The 20,871-nt window shown below is 39.8% G+C and overlaps 1 protein-coding gene across 1 annotated transcript in view; it reads left to right on the top strand.

Annotated features, from left to right (window-relative positions):
• Positions 1-20,871, top strand: part of hcn2b (hyperpolarization activated cyclic nucleotide-gated potassium channel 2b) — a gene marked incomplete at its 3' end in the record, with an annotated part of 41,811 nt that overhangs the window by 8,295 nt on the left and 12,645 nt on the right. The window contains 2 exon segments of the mRNA XM_036141360.1: positions 4,163-4,324; positions 17,535-17,753. Of these exon segments, the coding sequence (XP_035997253.1) occupies positions 4,163-4,324; positions 17,535-17,753 (381 nt within the window).

Here is a 20,871-nt window from a genome sequence, read left to right as displayed (position 1 = left end):
TACAGCATGAAGGAATGGATTTTTTTCCTGCTTTGCTTGTGGTCGCAGTGCCATGCTTTGACCCAGATTGTGGTGTGACAGTGACACATGGTCAGGTGCTGTTATGGTGTCAGGGGGAACATTAGTCCTGGAGACTCATTGATCACATTACGAGTGGCTCCTAACAACTGGGCCTGTCTGCTTGTTGTCCATCCTGCTCCTCCTCAACCAGTTGGGGACATTGGACATGTTTCAGTATTGTTTTTATGCATAACAGATAGTAGCAAACAAAGGAAGAAAGATAGAATATTTTGCGTTTCAGGACCGAACTTTGTAAGAAATTAGCTTCTTATTTATAGCATTGTTCTGCTGATCCAATAAGAGAAGCCACTTTGGGTCACAAACGTCAAAACAATTACAGGGATTGAAATTGTGGCCATTAACACCATTCCAGTACAATTGTTGCTGGATAGTTAACCACCTATCTGGTTTCTGTTACAGTTCCTATTGTCAGGCATGGCTCTCAAATTTTCATTAAATGGAAATGGTAAATGGACTGAACTTATATATATATAGCGCTTTTCCAGTCATGCTGACCACCCAAAGCGCTGTACACTATAGCCACATTCACCCAGTCGCTCTCACTAACGCACACACATTTATACACCGAGACGCAGCTCAGTAGGCAACTTGGGGTTAAGTGCCTTGCTCAAGGGCACATCAACATGTGGCAAGGGGAAGCTGGAATCGAACCTGGTTGCCAGACAACTACTCAACCCATCAAGCCACAGTCGCCCCATTAGGGTTGATGTCTGAGATCTGGGCCAAGCGTTGATGGCAGTCAGCTTGATCCAGTTAAAAACCTGTTATGATGTGTGTTTCACATCATTGTCCTGTTGGAACACTTAATCGTTTAATGTTATTGTGAAATAACACAAATTTGAATTTATCATGATAACGATAAATTTCAATTAACGTTATTTGAAACCTCAAGAACCAGACGTATTATCGGAATTATTTTTTCTACTCTTTTCTCTGTTGTTGGTTCCATATAAGTATCAATACATATCAATAAATTCAAAATGAGAGATAAACATCACATTTCTTTATGAAACTTGTGTCCCGAAAATGTCTATTTAAAAATGAATATGTTTTCTAAGAGCAGTATTTTATGTTGGTGGGGCTTTGATTGCTGTGGTATGCAGTCATACATTTACCTAAAATAAGACTGCAAAAATAACAATAGGTTGTTAATAGTTTTTTATGGTTACTTTTATTCTTATTACAATAAATACCATGATAAAACTCAACTCAATGTTGCACACCTCTTCTAAATAAGTTGTGTCCATCTTTCAACCATTTATCGTTTAATTTGCTAAAATAATGTAGTGGAAGTTGTCTGTCTTCATTGTTTCATCAACTTTGTGCAGTTCACCAGTTCCACTCGTGGTGAAACAGGTCCTCAGCATGACGCTATCACTGCCATGCTCTGAGGTCTGAAAGCTTTACATTTATCCCTCCAAACATTGCTCATGTTATTGCACGAAATGATCTCAACATTAGTCGCATCTGAGCATAACAAACTTTAGCCCTACTGGTAAACTCCCAACATGAAGACAGTGGCTCTGATGTTGAAGTGTCTTACAGTCAGTGGCAGGTTGGAGCATTGGGAGAGCCTGGGTTTCTCTTGAGCATCTTAAACAATTTTAATCTGAGGCGGACAGTTTGGGTCAGATGCCTAACACCAAACACCCATCAGAAACTGGTTTCAGTACTGACAAAACAGGCTTTAACACGCTCTGTTTCAGTAAACCAATCAGTTATAAATGAGCTCCACGTTTTTTGAGTGTTTGAAGAAGGAAATCCAGAACTATGCCAGTTAGCTGTTGGTAGCTACAAAAAGCATGTGCTTTTATTGCAACAAAATAATACCAGGGGGGTATATGTATATATTTGACTCTGTATTTGTGGATTAGAGAAAATCCACAATAAATTCAAAGTGGTTGACTATGTTCTTTTTTTTAGTAAATGCAGAGGCTGTGTTTTGTCTGAGCTTTCCTTGTTGACAAAAACGATCTTTCCAACGTATCACCTGAAAGCTAAAAATCATTGTAACAATAATGCACAAGACATGTCTTTGTAACCCTCTGAACATCCCTATAGGCATGCCATCATGTGGAGTATATCATGACAGTGAGTTTAATACTTCAGCCAGCTGCATGCTGGTATCGGTGGGGTAAAATGCTAAATGGATTGTACTTGTATAGCGTTTTAACTCGTCTGATGACCCCAAAGCGCTTTACACTACATTTATTCACACACACATTCACTCCCCGGGGTCTCTGATGTGACGGGAGGAGATACAGGGTACCGCAACCTACCTGCTCCCAAGCTGTAAAATTCTCAACAGTGGCTGCTCCTTTACGTCCTGAGGCACATTCGGCCTAGTTCCCACGTAGGCTGATTTTCAGCTTTCTTGTGAGAAAGTGGCATTTTCTGAAATAAGAAACTACCAGCTCAGCTCCATGAAGAAGGGTCTTTCTAGCTACATAAATAAATAAACTTAAGAAACAGACATATAGTGTCTGGCCTACTTCCCCTCCCTGCAGGACACTTCTCCTGTAAGTTTTCGGGAAATGCCCCTTTACCGATGATTTAGTGAAGCCTCCAGTTGGCCCAGATAAATAAGGATAATATTACCCACATGTGCACAGAGGTAACACAGCCGTGAAGACGGAACTTATTACTGCTAACAAGGCTGAGAGAACATTTACCTAAAGCTCAGAAACAACAGCAGTGAAGAACCCAGATGTTCTTCAGAATCCATTCTTTGAACATTCACAACTTTTCACCTCTGAAAGTAATTAACCGAACCCTTAAAATAGCTTCAGCCTGACTCTAAACATGTTCTGTTGATTCTTCAATATATATTTCTTCATCCCTGCCATTGCTTTGGCTGCTCATCCTTTTTGGAGTCGTATGGTATATTAAATATGACAAGTATAGATAAATACTGTAAATGCATATGTTTGTTTAAAGTGAATGCTGGTGGGTCTAGTCCAATCCGGATTGATTTTTTACAAGGTGTGGATGCCAGCTAATATACAAAATTTAGTTTGAGTCAGACTTTGAAAAGCCCCTGAGTTTGATGTAACTATATTGAAACAAGACATTTCTTTCAGACAAAAAATGTTTTTACTTGGATGACTGTTCACTGGCCAACGATAAAAGTAGAGTGATCTGAATGAATGTGACGATAAGACAGAATTTTACCAAGTTACAAAGTCCAAGCAGAGTTTTGCACATTTTGTATTTTATTATTTTTTAAAAATTATTTGCAGCCTTTCTTCAACCATCTTTGAAAGTTTAAATACAAAAAATATGGCAGAACTTGTGGCAGATATTTTTACAATTATATAAAGGAAGGAAGGAAGGAAGGAAGGAAGGAAGGAAGGAAGGAAGGAAGGAAGGAAGGAAGGAAGGAAGGAAGGAAGGAAGGAAGGAAGGAAGGAAGGAAGTTAATGGTTATCCAGACCTGGAAAATACCTAAATCTAATTCCCAACTTTTCCAGATCTGTGTCGGCACTATGCTGATTTTAGCTTCGGCTAAATAAATCTAAAGCTGTTAAACAAAACATGATTAATAGATTTTGCATATTAGTTTTGTGTCAACAGCTGCCCGAATCACATTAACCTAACTACGATGGGGTAACTTAATATGCCCAAGGACCTGCTGATTTTTGCATGTGGTTTGTTCTGAATGTGCAAAATCATGAAAAAAAAATTATATAAGGCAAAAACCATTTGCTACTGTAGATCACCTTATGGTGTTTTTCACAAATTTTTCCCCAGACCACAATCCACCTACTGGCCTCACTGGAAGGCCTAGTCATGAAAAGCTTTCTGGTTAATTCAGATCTAGCTGGTTGTTTAATCACAATTTTCACAGCGATAAAAATGTAATGTCTTCCAAAACAAAGCTACAGGGAATGTTAGTGATGAATGTGCCACGCCACACTGGATGTGCAGGGAAAACAGCTTTGGCTGTGTTTGCCATTCACCGAGCTGTGACTGTGCCTGTTTAAACAACGATTGTTAATTCTCATCACACATTTAGCACAGCTTCCCCTCCCGACTCTCCCACTTGTGTAACTTCCCTTTCCATCTCTGCTCCCGCTGACAGATCTTCCACATGACCTACGACCTGGCCAGTGCTGTGATGCGAATTATCAACCTGATCGGGATGATGCTGCTGCTGTGCCACTGGGACGGCTGTCTGCAGTTCCTCGTTCCCATGCTGCAGGACTTCCCGTCTGACTGCTGGGTCTCGCTCAACAAGATGGTGGTAAGCAGCATGCCTGGCTTATGTGGTGCTTATTTTACGAGCTCATGCATGCCGATGAAAAATGTTGGGCAGCGAATCAGCGACAGTCAAAACATGGAACACGTTCTCCACAGGAACAAAGTGGAAAGTTAAAAGCAGCCAAATTAGGAAACGGGGCATCACCCCAAAGATGAGCTTTCACACATGCGTGCACAGACATATGCAGGAGTGCTCTCAGTAAAACACCCACCCACCCACCCACCCATAAGGAAGAGAAGAGATGGAGAGCACTCATTCATTAAATGCTGTCCTCTTTATTCTCCTTTGGGGTGATTCTTGCCTTTAATCTGTTCGTCCATGTCCAGAGGGCTTTCCTTCAAAATTATCGCTCACAGGCTGGAGAGCAGCCAGTTAAACTTTTGAGTTACTTGAAAATCTATGAGCCAAAGAGATAACTGATGAAAAACATAATTATAGGCACGCTCACTAATGGATTAGGGCATTCATCGAAAATTGACAACTCATTTAACCTCTTTAAACCTGTAACTGCTCAGTTACATTTATTATGTTAGTTTATTGTTGCAAAAGAGTTTTTGTTCTGTCAGTAACATCCAAACTAATAAGCTCCAATCAATCTTTTTAGGTGTCCTGCTCCACCATGCAGGCCACTGGGCTCATAAAAAAAACATGAATCACAAACATTGACACAAATGCGAATGAAAGTGCAAAAAGTACAAAGCCTCAGGAGTTGTTTTTTTTATCTGATTTTGACTGAAACGTTTGTGACTTGAACACCATCCAGTCAGATTTGTCATTGTGCCTCGGAAGAGTCAGATTGGAAGCTGATGGCTGATATTGCTTGAGGCCAGTCAAAAGTGTGGATGTATAAAGCGTACACCGGCATGGCATGTTCCTCAGTTTGTAGCGTTTTCACACTTTATTATAGAACAAAAAAGCTATACAAACAGAAAAAAATGATCCTTAAAACTTTAAAGTTGAGAGACTAAAACCATCAATCCTTTTTCGAGACAGGTATATGTACCTATGTACTGTGCTACAAAAATTTAAATGCCTTTAAAATCATTCATATCCAATTTCACATTTTGTCATGTTGCAACAAATGGCTTCACTGTATTATATTGGGTTTTAATGATAAACCGACAGGTAATATTGCACGTTTGATATATGGAAAAAAAAAAAAAGTTGGTTTGCAAAATTCTCAGCAAAAATGTTAACATGCAGCCACACACTGCCCCCTATACTGTGACTTCCCTAAATAAACTCCAGTGCACCCCATTAATTAATAGATTGCATTATTTTATTGTCATCATACACACAGGTCATGGCAGCGTTAAGGGACAGAGGAACTACTCAGACATGATGGAGGGAGCTGAACATTGGGGAATTGTTGACAAAAACAGCTTTCAGAGGCTGGAAAAGACGTGAGACCATAGCAAAAGTTCACCTTCTGGCAGGAAACGTCCATGAACATATAATCTGAGCTACAACGGTTTAGATCAAAGCACATGTGTGAGATAAGATGCATTTGATGTTGAGATCTAAATCCAATTGAAAATATGCATCAAGAATTAGATGACTGGAGTTCAAAGACCCTTTCCTTCCAGGTGGAATAAGTTTGAGCTTCTTTGCAAAGAATGGGCAGAAAAAAAGCTGAAAAGACTTGCAGCTGTTAGCGTTTCAACAAAAAATATTGACTCAGAGGGGCAAAAAACAAATATTCGCCACACCTCTGAGACTTATATTGGTTAAAAATGAAAAGAATCATGCATCACAACTGCTTCCACTTCACAATTACGTCCCCATTGTTTCTGTCTTATTAGATACAATCCTCCAACTGAATATGTTAAAGAGAGTTGTTCAATGTTTTATATTCAATGCTTGAGTGACAGCTCATAACCACAGTGCTGAGGTTTATTGGTATATGGCATGTCTGCTTGCTACTAAACACAGAGGTGTTGTTTGGTTTGTGAGCAGCTTCAGGAAAAACAAAAGCATTGAAACGAGCAGCGTGCAGCTGTTAAAAACCGAGAATTAAACTAATGGGATATATAGACTGGAGTTAAGATGGTACTGCTGGCAGGAAGCATGTCCTCTAAATGAGTGGTGAAGGAAAAATAATGGAGTATTAACTGTAAAGGAAACAACTCACTGATAGTCATTTAGAATAGAATATTGGGCCCTCTCTGTCAATTTCTGCAACCAGAAACCTCACACATTTAAAGTAAGTCAGACAAGATAAGTCCTCTGTAGTTTTTGTCAGATCAAGAGTCTTTTTTAGCAGCAGCCTCACTCTGTTATCCTAAAATCCTATTTGCATAGCTATAGCCTCCAAATTTAGGCACATAGATTTGAGACCTGCCTGCTTAAAAGTACAATGTCCTGTGACATAATAAAGTTTGCTTGGATAGGTGTGTTACCATATATGCAAAACAAAAGGAGAGTTCTCCAGTAACGTGTGTCTGCATAGTTGCTGACCTTCAAGGACATCGTTATTGCAGCTCTGTCAGGCCATCCTTTTTTGTTTTTTGCTCTATGTTTATGGCAAGACAAATTACACTTCTTCCTACTCTGTAATATGCATCTGCCAAACTTTGACTCTTTGTCTTGACAACAAAATTGAGAATAGTTTGGACGCTTCTTTCTTCTTTTGTTGTCCTTTAACAAGCCTTGTGCATCAGAATCTCGGGCTGTTGTCTAGGTTTCCATGGCTATGTTAATATTTGATTTCTATTGGTATTCAACTCCACTTTCCGTATTACGTTCTGCTGATGTGGAGGTTTTTCGGTATCAGAGGAGGGTCAGCTTCCACATGGCTCAGTGACATTTGTGTGTTAAATGTCACTAAATGGTACAAACACCTTCACTGCAGTAACACAGACAGTCCCTTGCAAAAGTACTCAGAACCATCAAAACCTTTTCCTTGTTCCATCACAATCACAAACGTCTGTGATTTTAATTGGGATTTCATGTAACAGACCGACAGGATTTAGCGCAGAGTGAAGTCAAAGGAAAAATGTCAAACAGTTTTCTGCTCAGCCAGATTGAGTGGAGAGCGTCTGTGAACAGCAATTTTCAGATCTTGCTGTGGATTTTCTGTTTTGTGTCTGGACTTTGTGCTATGCTAAAAAAATCATCTAAAAAAAAGAGATTATTAAACTTTTCAAGACAAATAAATGTCACAATTGCACCTTTTTTTCCCCAATTTGCTGTGTTATAGAAAAAATCCACAAAAAATAAATAGATATTTGTATCCAACGGTCCTGAATGATTGCTTGAAATGTCCAGTGTCATTATTATTAATAATAATAATAATAATAATAATAATAATAATAATAATAATAATAATAATAAATTTTATTTGTAATGCACTTTACATTTAAGAAAAATCTCAAAGTGCTACAGGTAAAATCATCATAGAAGGGTAAAATCAAAATTTAAAACTAAGCATCGCTTTAAAACACTTATGAATAAAATCAATAGCATAATTGTAAAATGTTAAAAGTCATACGTCCTGCTAAAAAGAAATGTTTTTAATCTTTTTTTAAAAGTCTGAATTATTCACTTAATTTCCAATCAAAAGTTGTAACTTCTAAATTCGTAAACAGGAAAATTATAACATGGAAGTGTTGTGATTCTGGCCTGGCTGTCTGTGCATCTGCCTCTGCACCCAGAAATTACTATTTTCAGCCACTCCTGCTCCCATCTGCCACTCCTTAATCAGCGTTATTCAGTTCACCTGCTCACCTGCCTTTATATACCTGGCTTCCACAGTCAGCCAGTGCCAGACTATTGAAACCTTGAGTGAGTAATGTGCAGTGGTCTTTGCCTGCCTGGCACATTACAGGAAACTAAAATTTTATGTGAGAAAAACAGACATTTCTCACCAACCTTCACCCCAAAATTCAATCCAATTAGAGATGGTGCTGTGAAGAGCTACTTGTTTGTTGCCACAATGTTTGAAACTACAAAAAGCAAATAAATATGTGGTTGTTGATTACTTAGTATTGGTAGTAGAAATATTGTCAGTTCTAGAGTCAAGCTCTGAATTTGCACATAGGTTGAATTCATAAAAAATGAATAACCCAGTTTACTCATATTTACCAAATTAAAGAAGCATGGCACAAGTTCCAAAGTTTTTGCAGAAGTTTGCCCCCTCTGGTGACAAGTTGGAATGACAGCAGTTTTGTGCATGGGCATGGGAGAAGAGGAAAAGTATCTGCTGCTGCGACTGCACAGGTCTTTTGTTTAAAGGCGTAATGTCTTCTTAGGTAAGAAAGCTATGAATAATCAAGTTAGCCCGTGCTCCCTCGCCAATGCATTTATTACGACAGAGACTCAACCAAGTAGCCAGCGCGTCACACCTACACATACGCTCAGAGAATACAACCCAGATCACTCTCATGAATTGACAAATAGAGCCTATAGAGGGAACTGCAGTAAATAAAGGATAACTCGTTTTAAATGTCAGGCATGTGTCAGGCACGTGAGGGAAAGAATATTTAACATTTAAACTTGCACAATTCTTCTTTAATAATTACTTTCCTTCTCAATAGCACCAAAGGTATTTGTTTTATCCTTCACATACTGTTTTGCATGTAGGCCAAAATGTTACCTTTTTGCAAACATAAATTATCTTACTTTTTATTTTAGTAATAGTTTTCTTCCTACATAGAGGCCAGATTTGTGCATTGTGCGACTACTATTTGGTATGTCAACAGGTTCTCCCACCAGAGATATGGATCTCTGGTGGGAGAACCTCCAGAATTACCATGTGTTCATTGGCTGCTTCCCAGACTAATGTTCTCTTTCATCTTCACATCAGTGTAGATGGATAGCCATTTCTTTCTCTCTACTAATTTGGTGAGCTCTGAGACAATTAGCTGCATCAAATGTGGTTGAGAGGTATAATAGAGGGGGTTGAATGGCACATGTATGTGTGATTTCATGTTGATTTATCCCTAAGAATGCTATGAAAATACATGGAAGTTTTCTGTTGTAGCGTGATGGAAACGTTCATGCAGTAAAAATACTTTGTGTGGACCCTCCTCCTGACTTGGCTCATGGTCCGTCTCACCGTCTGCCCGCCTCTGCTGGACATTTGCTGGACTCAGACTTTGTTCTCTTTTTCTTTCACATATTCCTTTTTAGGCTTTGACACATACAGCGTAACATAAACTCTCTCTGCTGAAGCGTGTGGTTTGTTTGGCATTGTCTCTTTTTCGCTACATGTAACTTTGGTGCTTTCCAGAATGTGTGAGCATCAGCCCCTTAACACTTTAAGAAGCAAATGTTGACTTGCGAACAGTATGAACACGCACAAGAGACCATATCTTCACTGTCTCTTATGTAGGGATCTGTGTTATGTGTCCCGTCCCCCCCCCCCCCCCCCCTCCCCAACTCAACATTACCTCAGCCTGATTGGCTATTCCGTCAGAGACATTAGAATATAGCTGCGCTCCCTCCCCCTGTCTGTTTGCTCCACTTTCAACCCAACTCCTTATTTCACTGCATAGGAAGGAGAGTAGTTGAAACAGCTGATTTGTTTATGCATCAATATTTTATTTAGTCACACAGAGATGCAATTTAAAAACACACTCAGGCTTTAAAAGTTAATAAGGATATGCTCCCTTTGTTCAGTCACTGAGGGGATCTGACTGCCTGGCAGGCCTCTCGGTGTGCGTCTGAATAAGTAGAAAGTGTGCGATCTGTGAGTGAAGGTGTTGCTGTGTGTTTGTGCAGCTGCCGACTCCCTGCCAGGACCGGGCAGATACTGATGATGCTAAATCGAGACAGGCCTCTGGGATGCATAATGCTTTCCCTGAATGGATTTTAGTTTCTAAGTAACTCATCTAGTTGTAACTAGATGAGTTACTCTAGTTGTGAGTTGTAACTCATCCAGTGCGTGAGTAACAACTCCTGTTCTAGAAGCAGCACTTTCTCATGGTGTTCCTTTTCCAGACAGAAACATATAATCTGTCCTAAATAAAGTTTTTGGAGCACCGTGTATTTTGAGGCTTCCACACAGGTTCACTCGGTTACAGAAGCTACTGAACTGGTCTGAGTACGCGTCACTTGAGGTTATATCTGACCGGACACATGCGGCTCCGACATGATCCTGCTGATGATGGTTAAACACAGAGAAAACTGCTGCTCTGGTAATGACGACATTAGTGTGTTTAATCTTTGTTTTGATGACTTGTTAATAATTTAGCTCATAACATATCTCAGTGCGTTTCCAGCTGTGTTCAGACAGCACTTAGAGAAAAAGTGTTTTTTTCCCCCCCCTTCATTAGAAAGTTTGCCGTTTGTTTTTAAAGCGGTAAAATCTGATGACTAGCGTCTCTGCAGCGCAAAGTGCAACCGCCGCCATTACGCCGTCTCTGTCTGTGTATGTTTGAGAGAAGCTGGCAGAGCAGGTCATGTGACTCAGGCAGGAAGCTGCTGCAACCTCTCTCTTTCTGTGAGTGTCATTCTACATGGTGAAAAGGATGAAATAAGGCTTATATTTCAATGTGCTAAAAGACATAGATAATAGGAATATTTGATAAATAAAATGACGTCCACACAAATTATTATACAGTTATGCAGGCAATGCACAAGGAAATAGGCTGACAGCCCAGACCTGAGCCACATGGCTTCCTGTGGATGGAGCTGACATGATATTATCATGAAACAAACCATTAAGAGCCAGGGATCGTTACCGAAACTAATATATGGAATCAAGTAGGGGCGTCCCTAGTATTTATCAAATCTGGCTGATATCAGGCCTCATTCTTTCAGGAAAATCTAATTGCTTATAATATGCCACAAAAGCCCCAGTTCCACCGGCTTGGTTTGGTGCCGCACCAAGTGGCACCACGCTCGGTTGTGAGCGTTCTAGGAGCATTTTTTAGGGCCAGCCTGGGTTTCTGCAGCCCTGCTGAAGAGCAGGGTCAAAACGAGCCGACTCGAGCGAAGTTTTGACATAAACACGCTGCTTTTCAGAGATTGGCGGAGGGGCGAGGAGAAATTAGAAGGTTTTTCTCTGAGGAAGTACAGAAAAACTGAAGAGTGACAACTTTAATATTAAGGGAAACTTTGAACAGAGTGGGTCAAACTGAAATGTAATTTAGCTATTTACAAACCATGAACCATGCCTGATGGAAAAAAAGAAAAAAATGGACAGCTAAGGGACACTTCAGCTTTCCATACGCAGACATGCTGGTTCAGGTCTGCGGATTTATCGAGGCTTTCTCTCATTTTACACTGAAAGTTGTTAAGTTTTGTCAAAAGCCACCCCCCAGAGGCGTTTCCCTCGTTCAGGCATTTATAGGCCAGTCGAAATGTTTGAAAAGGGTTTCATTTTAAAAACGTTTACAATCAAGGATGGTTTATTTCCTGTTCATCTTTACTGTTCCTCTCTTTTTTTGTCATTTTTGTCCACTTGTAAAAATTAACTCTGTTGATCACCCCTCACAATCTGTCAGAAGTTTCATTGGTACATTCCCAGCCAAAAGTATCAAAAAGAGTGTGCCACCCTGACCACACAGTTTACATTTTCATTCAGAAGCAAGACGTTTTATATTTTTTTCCCGGAAGGTTACATTTTTAGAAATACAAGGCTTCTATCTGACAGAAGCGATACATTAAAAGTACAATAAACACTGAACCACAGAAATATGTCAAAACTCACCAAGAAAAATGTCTGAGGAGAGCAAAAACATCTGTTAAAAATGCAAACTTTAGAAATGTTCCTGTGTTTTTGAGTTTAGTGCAGCGAAGGCTCTGAGAAATAAACTGGAAATGCAGCTCTGTATCGGCTGTATGATCGTAGAAGCTAGAAGCTGAATGTTTTTTATCTCCAGGATGTGAAACGCCCTTAAGGATTTTCTCGCTCTGTAAAGAAGGCTGGGTGGCCCACAGCAGAACTGTTGACGTGAAAAGTTTTTCTGTCTGATGAAAGTCCTGCAAACCACACAGTCAGGCAGAACGATAGAAGATGCTTCATCGTAATGTGAAAATGTGACCACAACTGCCTTTTGCAGACCAGATACTTTATTGTCCCTGAGAAATTTGTTTATGAATTTATCACCCTTTTCGTCTTTAGAGGGACTTTCTCTAGTTTGTAGAGTTATGATAATTTTTTTCTTTCACACTGCAGGCTGCTTTACAAAAGGTCCACCTCACTCTTGGCACAACCAGACCTGAAAAGATGCTTTTGGCTTGAGTTGTATGGCGGCAGCTGTTTCCCAGTTCTCTATTTGGTATCCAACCCCTTGCAGGGCACAAGTTAGGGCCTATAGAGCCAGAGGATCTGTATTAACCACTTTCTTTTATAGAAAAAAACATTTTTTGTACAAATTGAAAACATGTGAAGCAGAGTTTTTTTTTATTTTGCCCTCAGAACATTTGGATTACAAATAGTTCCACTTGGCTGGACCTTCATTTTGCTGAAAGCACGTGAAATGACAGCTGTGATGTTCTGCGCTGGGTCATTGCCATTCTTGAACCCTTCAGGGCTTAAAACTACAGATGTGAAGCTGGCGAAATGCTGCCAGCTAAGAGATATAAAAGGTTTGCAGCATTTAAATGTGGTGAAACCTTACCATGCATAATAAATATGTTACATTTAGGTCAGTACAGCTTTAGTACACAAAGAATTTAAGGTTTCTCACCATTTATAATGTTCTATGATAAATGTTTTATTTCTCTCTATTACTGTGTAGATCTATCACCATTCTTAAGAGAAAAGCTGAATTTGACCAATTTGGAAAAAAAGAAAATTATTATTTATTTAGAATTGCTCAATATTTCGATGCATCAATCCATCTAATCAATGCATCGTAAACATCGTATTGCAATAAGCTGTCTAAGGTGGAAAAATATAATAAAATAGAAGAAAAAGATTTTCAATTCAAGTTGCAGTGACAATGCCTTGCAATATTCTCCTTGAACTTTTTCACACTTTGTCATATTATAAATACAAGCTTCTGTGTTTTGTTGTAATTTTACCTGATGGATAACAAAGCACAAGATTAGAAAGCAGAAGATTGTGATTTTCTTTTACGTATTATTACAAATCAAAAAGGTATTAAGTTGATTTAAATATTTTAAAAGGCACGGTACAGTGTATTTGCAAATAAAACCAATTAATGTTTTTCTCATTAGTTTAGTATTTCTATTTGGCACTCAAAGAGACACCAAGTAGTTTTCTGGTACTTAACCAAAAAATAATTGTTGCCGTTCTGTGTAGCAGTCTTAATTTTTTAAGACATTCCAGCAGTCAGCAAGCTATCTCGAGACCAGCTATGTCCATTTAGTTTTGAATTATAAACACAAACATAGACATGCTGGCTCTAAATGATGGATCGCAACAAGTTATTTTTTAGTGGAAGTTAAAAAAATCAATCTTTCTAAATGTGCGTCCTTTGAAGCGACACAAACTCCCGGCGTCAGCTTTAGGCATTGCGAGCGGGACTCTTTCCTCCCTGACACAGAGCGAGTACATAGTCAACAGACCCGCATATGCAAATAGATCCTCAGAGTCAAAGAGCATCCACGCAGACGAGCGAGCCAGCATGCACGTACAGTCACCATCCTAGAACGACGGCACCATGCATCATCCATGTCCCTGAGTCCCTTTGTGTTCCTCCCTAAGTGTATTATGTACAATTAGCTATCATCTGTGCAGCTCAGTGAAGACCGATAGCAAATAAAATGAACACAAGAGCTAATTTCATTTGTTTTTTTTTGTTTTTTTTCCCCTCTGCCTTCATCCCCCCCGCCTTCACACAAGGTAGTATCTCTGTAGAATTGGCTTATTGCGTTACTCTGAAGATTGTAATTTCCTACAGTAAGAGACAGCTGCGCACTCTGTCGGTTTTAATCAGCTGTTAACTCAAACTTAGACACAAATGGACTCGCTGCAGCTGCCTTCTCTGTGCAGTCTCCTGTAGGGTTTTATATCCAGACTGTCACCGATAAATGAAGAGTTCAGCATTCAAATGAATATGCATGCACATGTTTGTCGTGCTGTTGAGCATAAATGAGACGTTCCTGCTTTCCAGACGGCAAAATGCTTGCACGTCAATTAAATTGTTCAATAATGCTACCATAGGGCATTATTGTACATTTCAAATGATCCAACTCTGGCTGTGTTTTTAATAGGCTAGAGTTGGAGCAAGGGGTTCGTCGCAGTGCGTGCGTGTGTTCAACTAAACTGGGACAGAAATCTGAAACTCGTTGGTAATTATAGCCTTGATGTCAATAAAAAAGATTTCTAAAAATACAAAAAAATGTAAGAGGATTCAACCTCTGGGCTTTCACCAACATCCTTGTGGAAATCCACTCCAACATCGGTGATAATCTTCTTTTTCCTTTATTAACTGCACCGATTTACTGAAAAATAACCGTGCCAAGCTGCAAGATTAAGATAAACAGTTCAGCATCCTCCACAATTGATAGCACTGCTTGCAAAGATGTGTACAAAGCCTTAAAGTGTATTTAATATCACAGTAGCATAAGCTTTCTCCTCACCGTGTTGTGGCAAAATAAACTCGGCGTCCTCCTCTAGTCTCACCTGTCTCAGTTCTAGTTGTTTTAAGCTTCTTAGTTATTGGGCTGGCTTTAGGTTTAGGCAGATTTAAACCAGCAGATAATTCTGTAAAGCTATTTCCCTGGTATTGAAGATCAACCACTCACCTGCGTCTATTTAAAGGTTCTTACTTTATTTCCTATTTCGACCAGTAGCTAAGAGGGAAGAGCCTCTATCATTATGCTGGCTGTTTTCCATCAGCACCTACTCAGCAAGGCTCGACTCGACTCTACACTGCCACATGTATAACCCAGGAAAGCAGTAATTCAGGTTTTCAGACCTTCTGATGAACCCAAAACAGTATTTAATAAAAAAGTGTGTCATTAATTGTGTGACTCATGATTTTGTTTTAAAAAAGCAACAAACAATTTCTTAATGTGGAACTTTTTTTCCCTGGTGAATAACTGCTTTTTTTTTTATTGTATTTTAAGACTTTGTTCCCATCATATACCAGGGGTGCCAAGAAATTAAGACAGCTTATTTTAACAATGCTACAATACTGTGGCAGCTGCACATAGCAATTTTAAGAAATTTTAACAACAATATAAGTAGGAAATGTGTTTAGTATCTTCTCCACATGGCGTTACTGACTTGCACCTCCATGCTAAGGTATTCATACCCCTTGAAGTTTCATTGTATTTATTTGGGATTTTATGTGGTAGACCAAGATGAAGTAGAACATCACTGTGACGTGGAAGCAAATTCATGCCTCTTTCAAAAAATGTTTATAAACGAAATGTGAAAAGTGTGTTTTTATTCAGTACCCTGACTCAACACTTTCAAGATCTCTGGTAATGTTTTGTTGTGTGTCTCTATCAGCTTCGTACACATGGAGACTTGCAAATGTTTCTACTCTTATCTACAAAATAGTTGCTTTTGGGTCTAGACTTTGACTGGGCCATTCTAACAAGCGTTGCTATAAACTACTCCATTGTAGCCCTGGCTGTGTGTGTAAGGTTGCTTGGCTGCTGGACGGTAAACCTCAGCCCCCACTCTTCTTCCAGGATTGCCCTGTATTTAGCTCCATCCATCTTCTAATCAATTTGGAACAGCTTTTTATTATCTTCCTGAGAAAAGCATCACTCTAGCGTGATCATTCCCTCACCCCATGTCACTTTGGGGGTGGAGGGTTCCATGCTATATAGAGTAGTTTTCCACCACACACAGCATTTGTCTTACTTTGTATTTGTGTCACCTACAATCCTAATGAGAGCCATTATTGTTTGTGGATGAAATGAGAGAAAATGTGAAAAAACAAACAAACAGTGGGAATACTTTTTGGCAAAAAGGGGAGCATCTCAGGCTCTTTTATTTATTTAATGTATCGTGTATGGTACATTTAAAACAGATCCCAGTGGAACAAAACCATTCATTCAATTACCGTGCACTTATTTGTGCCTGCACTTTGCCCTTAAATCTTTGTGCTGGACAGTAAAATGATAAAGTCTGAAACAGAGACAGACAGATGCTGCCGATTAAAAAAAGGAAGACTATTTGTGTGCCCTCTCTCAGGGCTAATGTTCTAAATGCGGACATTTATCCACCTGCAATGTGGCAGCATGCCGACAGCAGTTTTACATCTTTTCCCAACCTGTGGCAGTGCAAGCTAGCCTCAGTCTGGAGCGGGGTGTCCAATTTCTGTCTGAAAACAGCAGCACTGTATAAAAAAACAAAAAAAAACATATGCACATTTATAATAGTAACTAAGCCAGGGGTGTGGTGATGGTGCATTTCTAAACATTTAAAACCGGGTTAGGAACTTCTTACTATATGTGCCCTGGAAGAACTAACTAAGCTTGAAGGCTCAACTCCTGCTAACGACATAGTTGACTTTGCAACAGGAGTCTAAATGCCTTCGCTTTCTTACATCTCCTCAGATCACCTACTCAAATGGTAATTTTAGAGCATTTGATGACAGCCTTCTGCAAACATGTCCTCTTTCTCCTGCTTCACAACCGAGCACATTTGAATTTCAAACGCCATGCAAACGAGGCTGGAAAAGCACAAATCACGTAAGAATCTACACAATCAAACAGCGACTTAGGGGCTTGCGAGTTTTTGAGGCAGCGCCTTTCATGCACACGTGTAACAAGCATGTATTACTTTCCTCCGGAGAAAAGCATCCCTGTTGCCTGATCCTTCCCCCCACCATCGGTCACTCAGGGTGGGTTCACGGCAGCTGTTTGAGGAAGGGACGTGAGGTTCCAGTGGTGCCCGCGGAGGGCTGTCTAATGAGTCCACTGTGTGAGAATCAGGGCCTGCTGAGTGTGTGAGCACCAATCAGTGGAGAAATGGAGAAGAAGAAGACAGTACAAGCTCCTCATTAACTACTCTCTTCTTGCGGCTTCTGCTCGGCCCGGACAAGGCGAGGCCGCTCAGTGATGATGATTAGACCCTCTAAGAAACCTGAACCACTCAGCAGACACAGAGCCACAGACTTTAGCCAGGAGAATCTCCCCCCCTCTTCATTCCCTGTATATCCTCTATTTCATCACTTTAGTCACACTTGTACATCATATTGCTGCTTCCTTGTTAGAGAATTGAAAGCATGACAGCTCATCAGATTGGATCTCTTAACATAAAACCAAAAACCATGCCTATTTCCATCTAACCAATTTCCCCCCCACTTTCCAACAGAACGACTCATGGACGGAGCTCTATTCCTTCGCCCTCTTCAAGGCGATGAGCCACATGCTGTGCATCGGATACGGCAGACAAGCCCCGGAGAGCATGTCGGACATCTGGCTGACCATGCTTAGTATGATCGTGGGGGCGACCTGCTATGCCATGTTTATTGGCCACGCAACCGCGCTCATCCAGTCTCTGGATTCGTCGAGGCGGCAATACCAGGAAAAGGTAGGAATGCTGATATGATGATGTTGAATTTAGCACATTGAAGCAAAGATTCAGCACAGGGTGTCACTATTAAAGACTGAAATGGATGTTAGCGAAAATGGACCAGCTCTGCCTAGTTTTCTTGGATGTGGACAAACCGTGATCCTGGTTAAAAAGAAGCTTTCGATTCGTTTCTTCTTCCACGTTTGCCCTCTGTTTTCCCATTTTTGGGTCAAACTGAGAGACAAGAATGAGCATGGAGAAGCATAGAAAGTTTTTAGTCGGGCCTCTAATCAGTTTTTAAAAATCTGACCTCTACACAAAGATGCCCTGAGGTTCAATGTTGGCCATTGGTTTAGTACTGGTTTATCATTGTGTGTACTACTGCTTTAACTTTGACCTGTTAAGCATTTATTGTAGTATCTTCTTTACTGCCTAGTACAAATATAATAATCAGGTTTAGCTAGCCCCATCCACATTTCACATACTGCTTATGTTTTCTTAGTCCTTAGTGGCAATCTTCATTAGGATGCTGTATGCCAATCAGGGGGACATTCTGTATTCACTTTGACAATTTAGAGCAGCTTTCTGTATTTTGTCACAGTGTTCAGGAAATGAAGTTATGTGATTCAATCAATAAATGTCTTTTAGTTTGATCAGACGTCATGATCTGCCTTATAAGAGTGAGCTGACTCAAACAGTGTTCAGAACAAATATAAATGGAGAAAGGGAGTCAGTGAAGCTTATACCGATTAATTAAAGATGTTCTCCAGACATTTGCAGTTGGGATTGTTTCCTTTCTTTCTTTTTTTTTTTTTACTCAAGGTGAAAAGATTTCTTAAAACTTGCCAATACCCAAGCTAATACGGGACTGTACATTAGTTTTTGTATTAGAAAAAAACAAAAACAGATTTCATCTTGTAGTCTGTGTATAAATGACTGAAGATTCAGATCAGGTTGTTAACCCCTGGCTTTGTTTTACCCGCATCCACTTTGGCCTAGATGTGTCTTCTCTCCAAGAATAATCTATGAAGGCATATTGTAAATAAAGTCATGACATTTGATATGAACACAAAAGAATAGCTAATTTGATACCAGTGAACTTTGATGGAGACATCATCTGCTCCACTAGTCAGGTATGTCACTCGCTGGACCAGCACACATCTGTCCTCTTTGTACAGCAGGAGATCAAAGCTTGTGGAGTCTGCTGGCTGGAAAAGGAGGGCGTGCTTTTTGCTTTATAATGCCTCTGTGTCTGGGGTTGTTCTGTGACTTGTTAGCTTCCTCAGATCCTGGGTGATGTGGAGATCCTGCAGTCTGTCTCGCGTACACGTCCATGTAGAGTCACAAGCAGGAAACACATCAGAACAACAGGTCCTTTCCTCTGAACCCTAAACAGCTTAATTATATCTTATCTTTCTGAATTGTACTCATCTATTCGCTTTCTTCTCTTCATTTTGTTGTTCTTGATTGATGGTGCATCATGTTCAAGACTGTATGATGTGAGCTTGTGTTGCTTTTTTAAGCTCGTGACATCAGCCTGCATCTACAATAATGTTTAAATAAAAGATTGAGTCTTGGGGCTAGAGTGATTGAGTGATTGTCTTGATATACGTTTTTTTATTTTATTTTTTTTACGTGTCCTGTCTGCCAGTGTGTTCAGAATTGCTTTCTTAGTGTCAAACTATAGTGCTCTGCTTAATATATTTGCAATTTTTTTATGGGATATTATTTTGGGATTATTTCAAGTTCAACGGACACAGAAACGAAAAGGTAAAAGAAAAATAAAGGAACGTAGAAAGGTGAAGCAAAACGTTAAAAGGGAGAGAAGGTGACAAAAATAGAGTAGAGCGAGAAAAAAAAGAGTACAAGATAACATCCTCAGAGTCTGAGATAGAAAGAACAACAAAACCAACAGAAAAAGTATCACAGGTACAATCAAACAACACCTTTGATGATATCACTGAAAAGTATACTGTATTGTTTAATACAAGACGTATTTAGTGACATGATCACTGATATTAGGGCTTATCTGTACAGAAGTGCACCTGTAACCACCTGGATCCAAGCTCATGTGGGTGTTTGTGACTGTGTGCTTGTATATGTAAGTTTTCTCCATAAGAAAAGTGCTCTTATCCCAAATTAGTCCAAACCTGTGCACCAAATTATTGCTCTTAGACTTGAATTATGTTTTTTTTTACCTCTCCAATCAGAAAATATAATTTCAAATAATTAAAAGAAAAAAATGAATATGATAGCAATTCCCAATATAAGTAAACATCAGAGCAGGGCTCTAGATGATGCAGGTCTGGCAAACTGGTCAATTCACCTAAGTTTAACTTTAAGCACATACAGTACTTCTGAAAGGTAGATTGTATTAGTCTTTCTTTTACATTTAGCATCACACTACCCAAACTGTACTAGAAGAACGCTGACTGTTCCTTCATTTTCATAGCTTTTCTATCACTTTGTCATTTAATCCTTTTTGAAAACACTTTCTCAGCTTCATTGTGTGAGCTAGGACACAAAAGTTCCCGCACAATAACAGTATAATTGCTTTCCACTTGGGCACTTTGACATTAGGGCTGTAAGCCTATCAGGAGGTCCCTCTGCAGTAGGCACAGTGCTGTGTTTAATAAAGACTCGAGAGAAATGGAAAGCAAGGTTGAAAGAGCTGCTGACTCCGAGCTGGTGTCTGTTTTCTGTCAGTTACTCGAGTGTCTCCTCTGTCAGGGCTCTGAGGTACGCGGCCATCGGTTCCTGCCGTCTATCCCGTTTCCTGTTCTCCTGTGAAGCACAACAGAAAGATGATGAACAGAGATGCAACACCCTGCAAGGGTGAACCAACACAAGTCGTTCTCTAACCTATTGATCCTTGACGCCCCGTGGCTGTTTTTCCACCATTAAACGCTGAAGTCCACCACGCTGAGCTCATGTGGTTTGGAACTGAACTTTGGGGGAAAACAGATTCATTGTATACAGAAGTCTAGATGCTAATGGCATTATGGACATGTGTTGACTTAACACAAAATAAACTGTTAGCATTGTGCTCCTTGTTAAGACAGAAATGTAATAACAGCTGTGGTAGTTAACGTCGCTCAGACCCCCCTGGATGAAAGACTGAGGGGGCTTTCTATGT

Source organism: Fundulus heteroclitus, chromosome 9, assembly GCF_011125445.2.
Source record: "Fundulus heteroclitus isolate FHET01 chromosome 9, MU-UCD_Fhet_4.1, whole genome shotgun sequence".
Taxonomy (NCBI): Eukaryota; Metazoa; Chordata; class Actinopteri; order Cyprinodontiformes; family Fundulidae; genus Fundulus; species Fundulus heteroclitus.
Note: the sequence above shows the minus strand (reverse complement) of the source record. Positions and strands in the feature narration are given on the sequence as shown.